Source organism: Dryobates pubescens, chromosome 18, assembly GCF_014839835.1.
Source record: "Dryobates pubescens isolate bDryPub1 chromosome 18, bDryPub1.pri, whole genome shotgun sequence".
Classification (NCBI taxonomy): Eukaryota; Metazoa; Chordata; class Aves; order Piciformes; family Picidae; genus Dryobates; species Dryobates pubescens.
Window position 1 is genome coordinate 15,232,793 of NC_071629.1, and position 12,853 is coordinate 15,245,645.

The 12,853-nt window shown below is 44.8% G+C and overlaps 1 protein-coding gene across 1 annotated transcript in view; it reads right to left on the reverse strand.

The window, feature by feature from the left end:
- LOC104300147 (vascular endothelial growth factor receptor kdr-like) overlaps nucleotides 1–12,853 on the reverse strand; it is a 148,793-nt gene that overhangs the window by 66,714 nt on the left and 69,226 nt on the right. Inside the window, exons 6-9 of the mRNA XM_054169355.1 lie at nucleotides 12,320–12,456; nucleotides 10,466–10,625; nucleotides 9,417–9,534; nucleotides 6,227–6,402 (exon numbers count right to left, since the gene is read on the reverse strand). Of these exons, the coding sequence (XP_054025330.1) occupies nucleotides 6,227–6,402; nucleotides 9,417–9,534; nucleotides 10,466–10,625; nucleotides 12,320–12,456 (591 nt within the window). The remainder of the gene's footprint in view (nucleotides 1–6,226; nucleotides 6,403–9,416; nucleotides 9,535–10,465; nucleotides 10,626–12,319; nucleotides 12,457–12,853) is intronic.

Sequence of the window (12,853 nt, forward strand, 5' to 3'; positions counted from 1 at the left end):
GCCTCTCCCCATCTTGTTTGCCATGGCTGAACAGAGGACAAAAGCAAACCTGTAATGATCAACTGCTTAATTTTTGCCAGACCAGGCAGCTCACAAGGGTTTTTGTCTCTGCCCTTTGCCTGCTTGTCAGAAAAGAAAATGTCCAGTTAATGTGCCTGCATTGCTGGCTGAGAGACAGCACACAAAACACATGCTGCCACTCTCTGACTTTCCCCCACCACTCTGGTTTTTGGAGGCTGTCAGAGGGAGATTGGTGCTGCAGAGACATGAGGTGAATGCTTCAGATTTCACTGGCAAACTCCAGCAGGCCCCCACCTTCCTCTTCCTGAAATTGCTTTGGCTATTTCCAACAGGATGAAAGTAGCTCATCTGACTTGTGCATTAGGGGTTCTCCTGGGAGCCCATGAGGCTGAGCAGAGGTTGGACCATGGAGCTGCAAGTGTGCAGAGTTGAGTGATATCACTGAGAGAATTCTTCGTATTTTGCTAGTAATTAGTGTGATGGAATGTCTGTGCTGCTGTATTCTTTCTTTTCTTTCATACACCTCCCAGAAAAAGACAGTTGTTTCTCTCCTACCTGTCTCTGATAAATGAGATTTGAAGGATGGCCTGTAGCCCTGTATCTCTTTAGCCTTGCTCTTCTCAACCGAGCATTCTGCCTACCCAAAGCACTGGTTACAGCCATACCCAGGAGGGAAGCTGAGCAATGAGTTGGGGGAGGAACATGTGGGAACAGCAGTGGAATGGAGACAGGCTGTGTTTTATTTTGAGATTTCTAGCTTGCTTGGCTGGCCCAGGAGGGAGAAAATCAGATTTTCTACTTTGACTTTTCCTGAATGGGTCATCCTCCAAGGAAAAGCACAGGAGATGAATGTGATACACCAGGGAAAAATAGTCCTGGCAGGATACTGAAACATGCAGGTGAGGTGAAGGTCAAACACAGAATCCCAGGATGGTAAGGGTTGGAAGGGATGCCTGGAAGGGATGCAGGGAGATCATCCAGCCCAACCCCTCTGCTCAAGCAGGGGCATCCACAGCAGCTTGCCAGGATCACAGTGTCCAGGTGGGTTTGGAATTTCTCCAGAGAAGGAGACTCCAGAACCTCTCTGGGAAGCCTGCTCCAGGGCTTCAGCACCCTCACACCAAAGAAGTTTCTGCTCATCTTAAGATGGAACTTCCTTGATTCCACTTTGTGCCTGTTGCCCCCTGTCCTGTTACTTGGTGCTACTGAAGAAGAATCTGGCTCCATCCTCTTGCCACCCCCCACTTTAGGTCTTGCTGAGCATTGATCAGATCCCCTCACAGGCTGCTCTTCTCCAGGCTAAAGAGCCCCAGATCTCTCAGCCTTCATTGTGCTGTAGCCCTGCTTCTGTTATCTGGCTCAGTGCTTTAATCCAAACATTGGTTGGGTTTGCTCTAATAATCCAAAGAAATTCGTATTTCTTACAGTGCAGCAGTGTCCACCTTAGGGATTTCAGTGTCTCTTCCATGCACAAAGGACTGTGAGAGGCTCCCCTCTGTCTTCAACTCTTTAATTGAGAACTCTCTCAGAGCTCTTTTTCTTTAAACTGGCATAGCCCAAATGTGCTTGCCTCATCCTGAAGCTCATTTCTCTCTTCAGACTCTTTCTGGGTCTCATTTAGGTGATGGGGTACTGCTCACATGGATCACCGTGTATATATTAACTTCTGTGGAGATCACTGGGGACTCCTTTGATGTCAACTCATCCCTTGCAAGCCAAAGTAGGTCAGGCACAGAAGTCCCTTTGCCTTTGATTTTAAACCAAATATGAAGAGCTGTCCTGACTGCAGAGTAGGGAAACATCTACATCACTAAGTGCTCTGGAGCTAATTCTCCCTAGGAACAAATCAAGGTGTATCTGGTCACCTCACTGCCATAACAAGGAGCATGCGACATTGCACATGTGAATTTTCCATGCGTCCCCTTCTGTTCTAGCCCTTGCCTAGGAGAGAGGGAATTCATAAGGAGCTTGTGAATTACTGCTGCTTATGGCAGAGGCTGTTTCCAGCACTTAATCCTGCATTTCTTATAGATAGAAGACAAGAGCTTGGGGGATCAAGGACTCTATGAGGGAATGTAATTTCAATTGACTAGGGCAGCTGGAACCTAAAGCAATATTTGCTGGAAGAGCCTTGAGGGAATACAGGAGAGAAAGTCTGGGACAAAAAAGAAAGGCAAAGTGCTGAAGGAGGTTATTCTTCCAATTTTTGAATTAACTTTTGCTTCAGTACAATCTTCACACGCAACGTGACGGTCAGAGCATGCTGACTGCTCCAGAAGGGCTCAGCAAGAACCTTGCTCCATGCAGATGACTTTTACAAGGGTGAGAATGAAATGCAGTCTGCTTGCCCATAAGTAGATTGGAGGGGTTTATGTTTGTGTTTTGTTCAGAAACTGCTTTGTACTCCAGCCTGGAATAACTTTTTTCTCCCACATTTCTCTTTCTTGGCTGGCTCAGATGTGCAGCCACCAGCTGTTTGCTAGGATTGTTCCTTCTCCTTGCTCCCTCCCCTTCAAATTCTTCAGGACATTATTTTCTTGAAGCTTTTCTCAATAAGAATTTAATCAAACAAAACAAAAACACAGCAACCCACTGCTTCTTGGACAGTGTTTGATGTGTAAATATGTAAAGCAGGAGTGTTTTGAACATGCACTCAGCTACCTCCTGGGGACCGGAGTCCTACAATGAGCCAAGGTGACTCCACAAGGGAGATATGTGCTCCTGCAAGATTAAATTCCAGCTGCGGTGGGCCCACGTTGGTGACCAGGGACACAGCTAAGCCACTTCTTAAAAAGACATTTTTGGAATAGCAGCAGGATACTCCCCCAGGCCAGGCAGCATGTTCCTTCCTGCATCTTGTCAACCAGCTCCTTGCCTCAGGCCAGCTTTGCTATCAGTTCCCACCCCACAGCTCTGAAGTTATCTGCCCACTTTGCTCCTTCAAGCCTCTGTGGAGCTGAATCCTTTGATACTTCTGCACACACTCCTCACTTTTATGGCCATATCAAACTTTAGAGGGGAAATAGCTCCCAATACCTTGCTCATTACCATGGAATGAGGTTCCTTGAATAGTCAGAACCACTGTGATTGCTACCAGTTAAGTATATGGGAGGTGACTCCAAGGAAAGCCTGCAGCACTGCTGGTCTTCCAGCAGGTCAGGATACATGCCATACAAGCTCCTGTCCTGCAGGGCTCAAGCTTTTACCTCTTTTTTTTTACAAAGGTATGGAGTGATAGGATATGGGGGGATGGCTTCAAACTGTAAGGAGCTAGATTTAGATTAGACATGAGGAGGAAATTTGTTCCCATGAGAGTGATGAGGAACTGGCACAGGTTGTCCAGAGAAGTTACAGAGGCTCCAAGCTTGGCAGTGTTCAAAGCCAAATTAGATGGGACCTTGAGCAGCCTGGTCTAGTAGGAGGTGTCCCAGCTCAGGGCAGGGAGGTTGGAACTAGATGATCTTTAAGGTCCCTTCCAACCCAAACCATTCTGTGATTCATATCCTGCCTGAAGATTTATCTTCTGCTGCCATTAGTATTGAATTAAACACACTGCAAAAGTTAATATAATATACCACAGTTTGATACCTCCTGCTGCTGTTTGTACTTGTTCATCAATTCCCAACACTATTAATCTTCAACCTCCTCCACACCTAGTTCAAGTAACAGTTACTGTCAGTTATGCCACCTGTGATACTCTGGAGCATCAACCATTAAGAGACTCACAGGAGAGGGGGCTGTGTGCTTACTTATAGTTTCTTCAATGCAGTATGCCCTTGCAGCAGCACATTCCAATGACATTTATCTTCTCATTCAAAAGCATATCTACTAATTCTCCATCTTTTCTTTCATAATATAGGTCAGAACTCACTCACTTTCACCAATGCATCTCTGATCTTTAAACCCCTCATCCTGGCTTTTGAGGAGCACTGCTGTGACCTCAAGAGAACTTGGTGCAGGAAAGAGAGATTTCCTAGAAGCTAGATTTAGATTATACATTAGGAGGATTTTATATTGGTCCTGTCTCCAATCAAGGCAAATTCCTCATTGTTTGCAACTTTAAGTTCCAAAACTCTTTCTAGGATGAATTTCTTTTATTAGCAAAGAAAGGCTTGCTTGTCTGGAGGGATTCCAAATCCACCTGGACATTGTGGCCCTAGACGACCTGCGCTGGGTGACCCTGCTTTATCAGGGGGGTTAGATAAGGTCGTCTCCAGAGGACCCTTCCAGCCCCCACCAGGTGTTTAAAAGACATGGAGATGTGGTGCTGAGGGACATGGTTTAGCACCAGACTCAGTAGAGTTAGAGAATGGTTGGACTAGATGATTGTAAAGGTCTTTTCCAACCAAAATGATTCCTTGATTCTATTAATTTTTTTCTGCAACATCTTCTCCAACTGGTAACATTCCTTCAGCTGCTGGGCTTTGCAGACTCTTGAGAAACGATGGGTCTGCAATGAAATAATTATTCCTGATGGGAGTCTCTCTCCAAAGTATTAACAATGAGCACCATGCATGGCACAGACTGTGTGTGAGAGCCAGAATACCACATCCTTGTACATCCAACAAAGATGAAAGGCTTCTGCAGTTAAGAGCATGGGATGGTTTAATCCTGAAATAGCATCTTGCAGATACAAACAAGGTCTGTTTGTTTTTTCTATGCCTATTTGGGGAATGGCTGCTCTTCAAGTAAACATTCTCTTCTGCATGCAACCACCAATATTTACCTTGACAAGATAGTTTATTATCATTCTTAATTTTCTCTTCCTCTGAATGTTTCCATTCTCTTAACAAGGCAGCAGAACCATTGTACGAATAAACAATCTCAAGTGAACTAATTCCTGCAGCTTAACACATTCTTCCTCATCAGCTGAGGAGTACCTGACCATCAGCATGCCCTTGTCTCTCTCCACTCTTAAATCACACTTTAGTTTATGTAATGTTTAAGCTGGTCCAAGCTATCATATCTTATTTAGAATTTTTAATAAACCAACTGTGCCTAAGTGACAAGTTCTCAATTTTTTAGGCATCATTCCTTTCTGAGAGGAGAAAACTGAAATAAGAAAACCACAAATCAGAGAATCAGAGGATCTAAGATCATCAAGTCCAACCATCAACCCAGTATCACCATGCCCTCTAAAATATGTCCCAAAGCGCCATGTCTGCATGTTCTTTGAACACCTCCAGGGATGGGACCCCCACCATCTCCCTAGAGAGCCTGTTCAGTGCTAGAAAGTACATGGTGCAGCAGTACTTAAATACACAAAACAGGACAATTGAGATCATTTTGGGGTGCAAAGAGGATAGGGATAAAAGAATTCAACACAGAATTCACCACTTTCTCTATCTCACTGCCTGGGGAAATACAAAGGGGAGCAGAGCTAACTTCTGCTGAACTTCTGCCTGGCCTCATGATTCAATCTCTGCTGCCAAATATTCAGTGGATTAAAAGAGGCATTGGATGTGCAGAGAGACAGTGTGGCTCTGTTCTCTGTTATCCCAGCCGGGGAGATTAATAAATGTGATTCCAGTGTCTATTTTCCCTCTGTGCCAAATCAACCTGCTTCAGTTCACACCACCTTTTACTTCAGTTTTCTCCAGACTTCCCTCAAGATGAGCCTGTCTCTCAAGTGCTCCCAGCAGATAAATGACAGTACAGAAAATACAGGCTTCGAAAATATTTCTGTAGAGAAATAAAAGAAAGGGTAATAGCTTATCTGCTTCCTTCCATCGGCCCTATTGGGAATTTTTCTGCCCCAGCAGATGTTCTCCAGAGCTTTGCTCAAACTAGTTTGTAATCTCAAGGGATAAAGCTTCCATCTCTGTGCCCCTAGCTTGAAGACCTCACTACTACCTGTCCTCTCAAATTCCTATTCAAATATAAGTTCACTTTCAAGCCATTTCTGTGGAGACACTATCCTGACACAGGCTATTTCTGAGGTGCAGTATCTCAGTGGCAAGTGACTTTAGATGACCTAGTTTCAGACTAACTCCTCATAGCAGCTCTCCATTCTGTTGCTTTAATTTAATGTAGGGTTACATGAGGGGGATCTTCAGTGACTCCTAGGTAAGGTGGTAACCTGGCAAGCTCTGCAGAGTGCTGTTTTAGCTCATGTCACCCATTCCTGCTGATTGGTAAAGTAGGATCATATCAGAAATGAGAAACAGCCCAGTAGACATCATTATAAACACCAAGAAGTCCTTACCTGTCACTACCAGCTGCATGGTGAGGTTCTTATAGAGGCCATACTTTGCATTGCTCAAGACGATGGTGTAGTTCCCAGCATGCTTTGGTCTCACATCTCTTATGCCCAGTCGGTACTTCATTGGATCAGGCTCATAACAAGTGTGGTTGTCCATGATCAGTTTGCCATCTTTGTACCTGTTTTGAAAGTTCCATCAAGGCTCCTCATGTACATGCAGAAACTCTCAGAAAACCAGTTACACAAATGAGGATGAGTAAAGAGTCATCCTTCAGAAATAGGAAAGGAAACACAGATCTATAACCACTGCTTGACCTGGACAGCTCTTCCTTCCTCCTGTCCTAACTGTGAGTAGCCTCTGCAGTGCTGTGCAATGGCTTCATCCAGCAAACAAGAAAAAGGCATTTGAATGGATCTGAGTGAATGGTGCCTTTCACACAGAATCAGAGAATTGTTCTGGTCAGAAGAGACCTTTAAGACCATCAAGTCCACTCATGAATCCAGCGCTGCCAGCATGCTCAACTCTGATCAGAAATGTCCATCTAGATGCCCTAAAGTTCTGCTGGAGATACAGTAATGGGTTCAGGAAACCAGGGGTTAGCCAGAGTTTGTAACCAGTTTTAAAGCCATTATTAATGAAGCAGAATTGTCTTTCATAGAATCATAGAGTGGCAAGGGTTTGGAGGAACTTCTGGAGATCATGTAGTCCAACCCCCCACCCCTGCTAATGCAGGTATATCTAGATCAGGTTGCACAGGATCATGTCCAGGTGGGTCTTGAAGGTCTCCAGAGAAAGAGACTTCACAACATCTCTGAGCAACCTGGGTCAGTGCTTTGCCTTACAGTAGTTTCTCCTTGAGTTCAAATGAAAGCTGTGTTCTAGTTTGAGCCCATTGCTCCTTGTCCTATCAGTGGCCACTACTGAGAAGAGCTGAACACCATTCTTGTGACCTCTACCCTATAGCTATTGATCAGCATTGAGATGATCCTCCCTCATGCTCTCTTTTCCAGCCTAAAGAGCCCCAGGTCTCTCAGCCTTTCCTCATGAGAGAGAAGGTGTATATACGGCCCTTTCTTGTGCCTCAAAAACCTAAAGCCTGTTACTTGGAGAATTGAGAGATGAGAGGAAGGTCTTCACCAGCTAGGAGTAGGAGAGCAGAGTCTGCATGAGCAGACTGCACTGCTAATACAATATACAGATTTGGATTAGGATTATGAAACAGGCAGGACTTTGCCACACACAGAGTTTTAGACTTGGTGGAAGGAGAGGCTGGAGCATGTGTCCTACTGCCTGAGAATGCTGCAAACTTCCTTTACACTCATTTAAACAACTGTACTGAGAGACTTCCAACATCAACAGCTGTAGCTTTGAACATGCAGGGAAGGCAGTGCTGGTGGTCCCAGGCAGCTACCAAGCAGCTCCATACTGAGCCCCGAGGACAAAGCCTTGGCTGAGAAAAGGGGGATGGTCCTCACGTCAAATCACAAAGATATTTCCATCTAAGTAGCAGCAACAATTAAAACTATCTCCTGACTGAATACTAGAGAATTTCATGTTAAAATAATGTGGGAACTTCTTCCTTGAGCAGTACCTCGGCCTGACCCAAGCTGCCCTGAGCAGCACTCAGCTGGCCAAGGAGAAGTGCAGGTGCTATCTCAGCCCAACCACCTTGGCTGGAAAGCTGCCTGTGGGAAAAGGACCTAGGGATGTTGGTCTGACAGTGGCTGAATAGGAGCCAGTGTGTGCCCAGGTGGCCAAGAAGGTCACCAGCATCTTGGCTTGGATCAGCAATAGTGTGATGAGGACGACCAGGGCAGGGATCATGCCCTTGTACTGGGCACTGGTGAGGACACACTTCCAATCCTAGATTCAGAAGAAGGATATTGAGAGGCTAGAGTGGCCACAAAGTTGGTGAAGGGACTGTAGAACAAGTCTTCCCAGGAGCAGCTGGGGGAACTGGGGTTGTGTAGCCTGGAGAAAAAGAGGCTGAAGGGAGACCTCATTGCTCTCTACAACTCCCTGAAAGGAGGTTTGAACTAGGTGGGGATAGGTCTCTCCTCCTAAGGAACAAGTGACAGAACAAGTGGAAATGGCCTCAAGTTGTGCCAGGGGAGGTTTAGGTTGGACACTGGGAGAAATTCCTTCCCTGAAAAGGTTGTCAAGGCCTGGAATCCCTATTCCTAGAGGGGTTCCAAAGCCATGTAGATATGGTGCTGAGGGACATGGTTTAGTGGTGACCTGGCAGTGCTGGGTTAACTGTGGGACTCGATGATCTGAAATGTCTCTTCCAACCAAAACAATTCTTTGATTCTGTTACTCTGCCAGCACAGGCAAACCCGTGGCAGCTGTCATACAGAGTTTCATACAGTTAAAGATGTACAAAAGGTTGAATGGAGTTGTTAAAGACCCCCTGCAGAATGAAGTAGAGAAAACATAGCAAGAGAGAGAACAAGTGATGAAAGGGTAGAGAGAGAAATAAATGTCTCCTGGAGTTGCTGACATGTTGTCCCTCCTATTAAGCTGATCCATCACAGTTCTGGTGAAGACTTCAGTTTGCTCAGGAGGATTCACTGCACTGTCTGCAAGGATGTGACAATAGTGCAGGGTTGGAGAAAATTATTCAAAACTATGAAGGGAAACAATTTCTCATGTTGAGAATATCTCCTGCAGCTTTCTGTTCTGCACTACCTCCTTGCAGACTGATCACCAGTACTGATGGCAAACTGGTAACCCTTCCCCACTTGCATTCTGCTTCAATCTTCCAAACAGTTCTTTGTCCAGGGTACAGGAAAGCCCCGTTTTTCCTGCAGGGACCTTTCCTGAGTGATCAGGGGAGAAAAACAGAATGGGTAAGAGGTATGGCTTGCCCAGCTTCACAGTGCATGTCAGTACAGAAAGGAGTCACATCTCTTTAGCTGTGCTGTGGGACTACAGCTATGAGCATTCCCAGCTCTCCTCTTTTAAGCATGTGGTAAGGAACAGGGTAAAATCTATTCTAGCCCCACAAAAGGTCATAGAATCATAAAATCATAGAATGCACAGGGGACTTTTAAAGGTCATCTAGTCCAGCACCCTGAAGTAAGCAGGGACATCTGCAACTAGAGCAGGCTGCTCAGAGCTTCATGCAGCCTGAACTGGAATGTCTCCAGGTCATCACATATTCCTAAGTTTGCTCATGAGGATGGTACTCACCAGGTGACACTTGGACGAGGAAAGGCATCCACCTTTGCAGCTAGTTTCAGCGACTTGTGTCCTGAGGTAATCTCGTAGTAAGGCCCTTTCTTGTGTGAAACGGTAAGGAAAGGTTTGTCTGGAAAGGGAAAGGAACAGGAGGACAAGTAATGCCAGATCTGCCACAGTGCACTGCTCACATCTTTGAATTGCCTTCTGTTCAGCCTGGAGTTTTTGCAGTACAGATCAGCAGAAGCTGCAGAGAACCAAATGGAATGACACACTCTTACCCAGTCCACCTGCGAAGCTCAGCCATGGCCAGGAAGGGCTATCTCCAGATGAAGGGCTTGATGTGTAAAGCAGAGAACGTGCATCTACATTGCCCCTGGAGCAGTGTGTCAAGACTTCTGGAGTATCTCTTGGCCATGTGAATGCCAGATTCTCCAGGGCATCAGCAACCACACTTGGTGCCAGCTTTCTCCAAACAGTTCACAGATTGCATTAGGTTGGAAAAGACCTCCAAAGGACGTCTTGTCCAACCCCGCTGCAGTGAGCAGGGACATCTCCAATTAGATCAGGCTGCCCAGTACCACATGAAGTCTGATACTGAATGTCACCAGGGATGGGGTCCAAGCCACATTCCTGGGTAACCTGCTCCAGTATTTTACCACCTTCATAGTGAAGGACTTCCTCCTTATGTCTAACACAAATCTGCCCTGCTTTAGTTTCAAACCATTGCCCCTTGTCCTATCATCACAACCCCTCTAAGCAGTCCCTCTCCAGCCTTCCTGGAGGTCTCCTTCAGATATTGAAATATAGTTATAAACTCTAAATGTATTTGTAAGGTCTCTATCCATCCATGCCTTCAGGCATGTTTCAGTCTTGAAGTCTCTGAAGCTTCTTTGGGTGTTGACTCTCATGGATTGCTTAGGGTTTTCATAGGTGATTAATGGGTGTTTTAAGTAGTTGGCACAATGTGATCTGCATGTCAACGAAGTTAATAACATGGAGTTCACCTTTAGGCTGAACAGTCTGGTTCTTGGGTGTTGTGGTTTAGCAGCAGAACTTACCATACACCGTCACTGTGACATTGGCCTCCAACCTTGTTACATTGAATGTTTTGCATGTGTACAGGCCTCCATCTTGCATGGTGACATTTTCAATTGTCAGGCTACTGCCAACCTTATACACCATGCCACTCTGGTCTATTGTTCTTCTAGGATATGGGTGCTGGAAGTTAGAAAAAAACAAAAGGGCTCAAAAACCAGCATAAAGTGGATTACTGTGTTCATCCATTCCCAGTCTGCCAGTGAAGAAAAGCGGTGATTTGTACCAAAATTATCAGATCTCCCCATTGCTGAAATAAATAACATAAAATAGGCTGCCCTGGGAAGTGGTGGAGAGACCATCCCTGAAAGTGTTCAAGAAATGCGTGGACATGGCACTATGGGACACGGTTTAATGTCTGTGGTGGTGTTGGGTTGACAGTTGGACTCCATGATCATAAAAGTCTTTTCCAACCTTAATGATTCTATGATTCTGGGATTCTATAAAAGGCAATGCAGCAAAAAGAGCTCTCATGTGATTTTTTTTTTTCTTTTCCATTTTTTCAAGTCTAATAAGAGAGACAAAGGGAGTGGAACCTAGGTGGTTCTCTGCTGAACTCTGAGCAGGCAGGTAAATGAGGAGATACATCACAGATCAGCCCAGGGAGCTCAGGGCAAAGCTGCTGTGGGCATCTGTAGGGTCAGGGTCGTGCTTTGGGATTTTTCTTGAGGTTTTTTAGGTTTGGTTTTTTTTTTTTTGTCACAGTCAGTATTTTTCTGTCTTTAAAACCTCCTACTTTCTAAAAGAAACATTATGACAGAAATATAATACATTATGACAACCATGTGCCAATGCAAATTGCTGAAGAACTTTAGAAAGTGTTATTGCTTCTGATGGGATATTTGGTCCCAGAGATTTGGCCAAGAAATTTTACATATATAACATTAGAAAGCTCAGGAGGGTTCATAGGAAAAAAAAAACCAAAACAACCACCAACAAAATCCCAAACCAAAATGAAACAAAACAACACCAAACCAAACCAATCCAAAGAAAACTTTCTACCATCTTATGGGGCTCAAGAAAGAAAATTCAGGAACATCAGATTATTTGCACTTCTCTGCATTCTGTGTTATTTTTTCTGTAGTTTTTTTACCAAAGCAAAATCTTGACATTCTTTCAGTGTCTTTTCAGTGTCATTCATTTTAGGAATCACATTTTATACTTTTCCAAGAGGCTTAAAGGCTTCTTGGAAATGTATATTTGCTGAACCAACAAGATGAAAAAAAAAAAAAAAAATCATTTTTATTCCAAGCATCAAATAGAGCCATGAGTAATAGCTCAGGTAAATGGATCTGGAAAATACCCCTTCTGCCCTTGGATTTTCCTTAGGAGAACATCAAAGCAAATGTTCAGTCCCTTACATGCCCCTTGTCCTGTTGCTGGGAACCACTGAGAAGAATCTGGCCCCATCCTCTTGCCCCCCACAGGTCCTTTAGCTCTTGCTGAGCATTGATCAGATCCCCTCTCAGGCTGCTCTTCTCCAGGATCAACAGCCCCACAAGTCTCAGCCTTTCCTCTTCACAGAGATGCTCCAGGCCGCTCATCATCTCTGTAGCCTCCACTGGACTCTCCCCAGTAGTTCCCTGTGTCTCTTGAACCGGGAACCCCAGCCCTGCAGTTTAATTTGCAGATTCAAGATGGCCAGATGAGTTTTAGATTCACTCAAAGAAGAAATACAATCAATTGTAGGCTTACAAATGGTTGATTGTTTTTCAAAAGGAGTAGTAGTTCTGGTTTACTCAGGCCTGTGGACAGATCTTTCTGTTGGGGAGGGGGACACTGCATGAAATTAGAATATTTAATTTTCATCAACTCACCCTCCCATTGGGACATGTCCAGATGAGCTCAATGCGCCCATTGATGAAGGTTTCTGCTCTGCATTCCAGATAGAGAGTTTCTCCAACCAGGAGTTTTTTGGGAGTTGCTTTTAGAGCCAGGTTCTGTACTCTGCCCTCTGAAATGCGAAAAAGCAAAGTTAGAACTACGCAGCACTCTTGATATCAGTCACTCTTAAGATGGAATTCATAGCCCAACTGCATCTGTGTCATCCTCTCCTATCATAGTTTCCAAAACACCTCACCTTCTTCTGTCATTTCTGTGGAAACTTGGAAATACCCACACAACAGAAACATTAGGTTGGCTGTGTACATGCCTGAACATCACACATGCCATGTTTAGCTCCACAGCCATTCTCAGAAAGTTTTCAGAAGTGACATCCTTTTGGGGGCCTCAACCTCTATCTGTGAGAGGGTAATTTCTGCAGAACATGAACTGCTTTTCTTCTACCCTCTGATGACCAGCTACCTTACCCTCTGACAACCACAGACTGGTTGGAAGGAACCTCTGGAGAT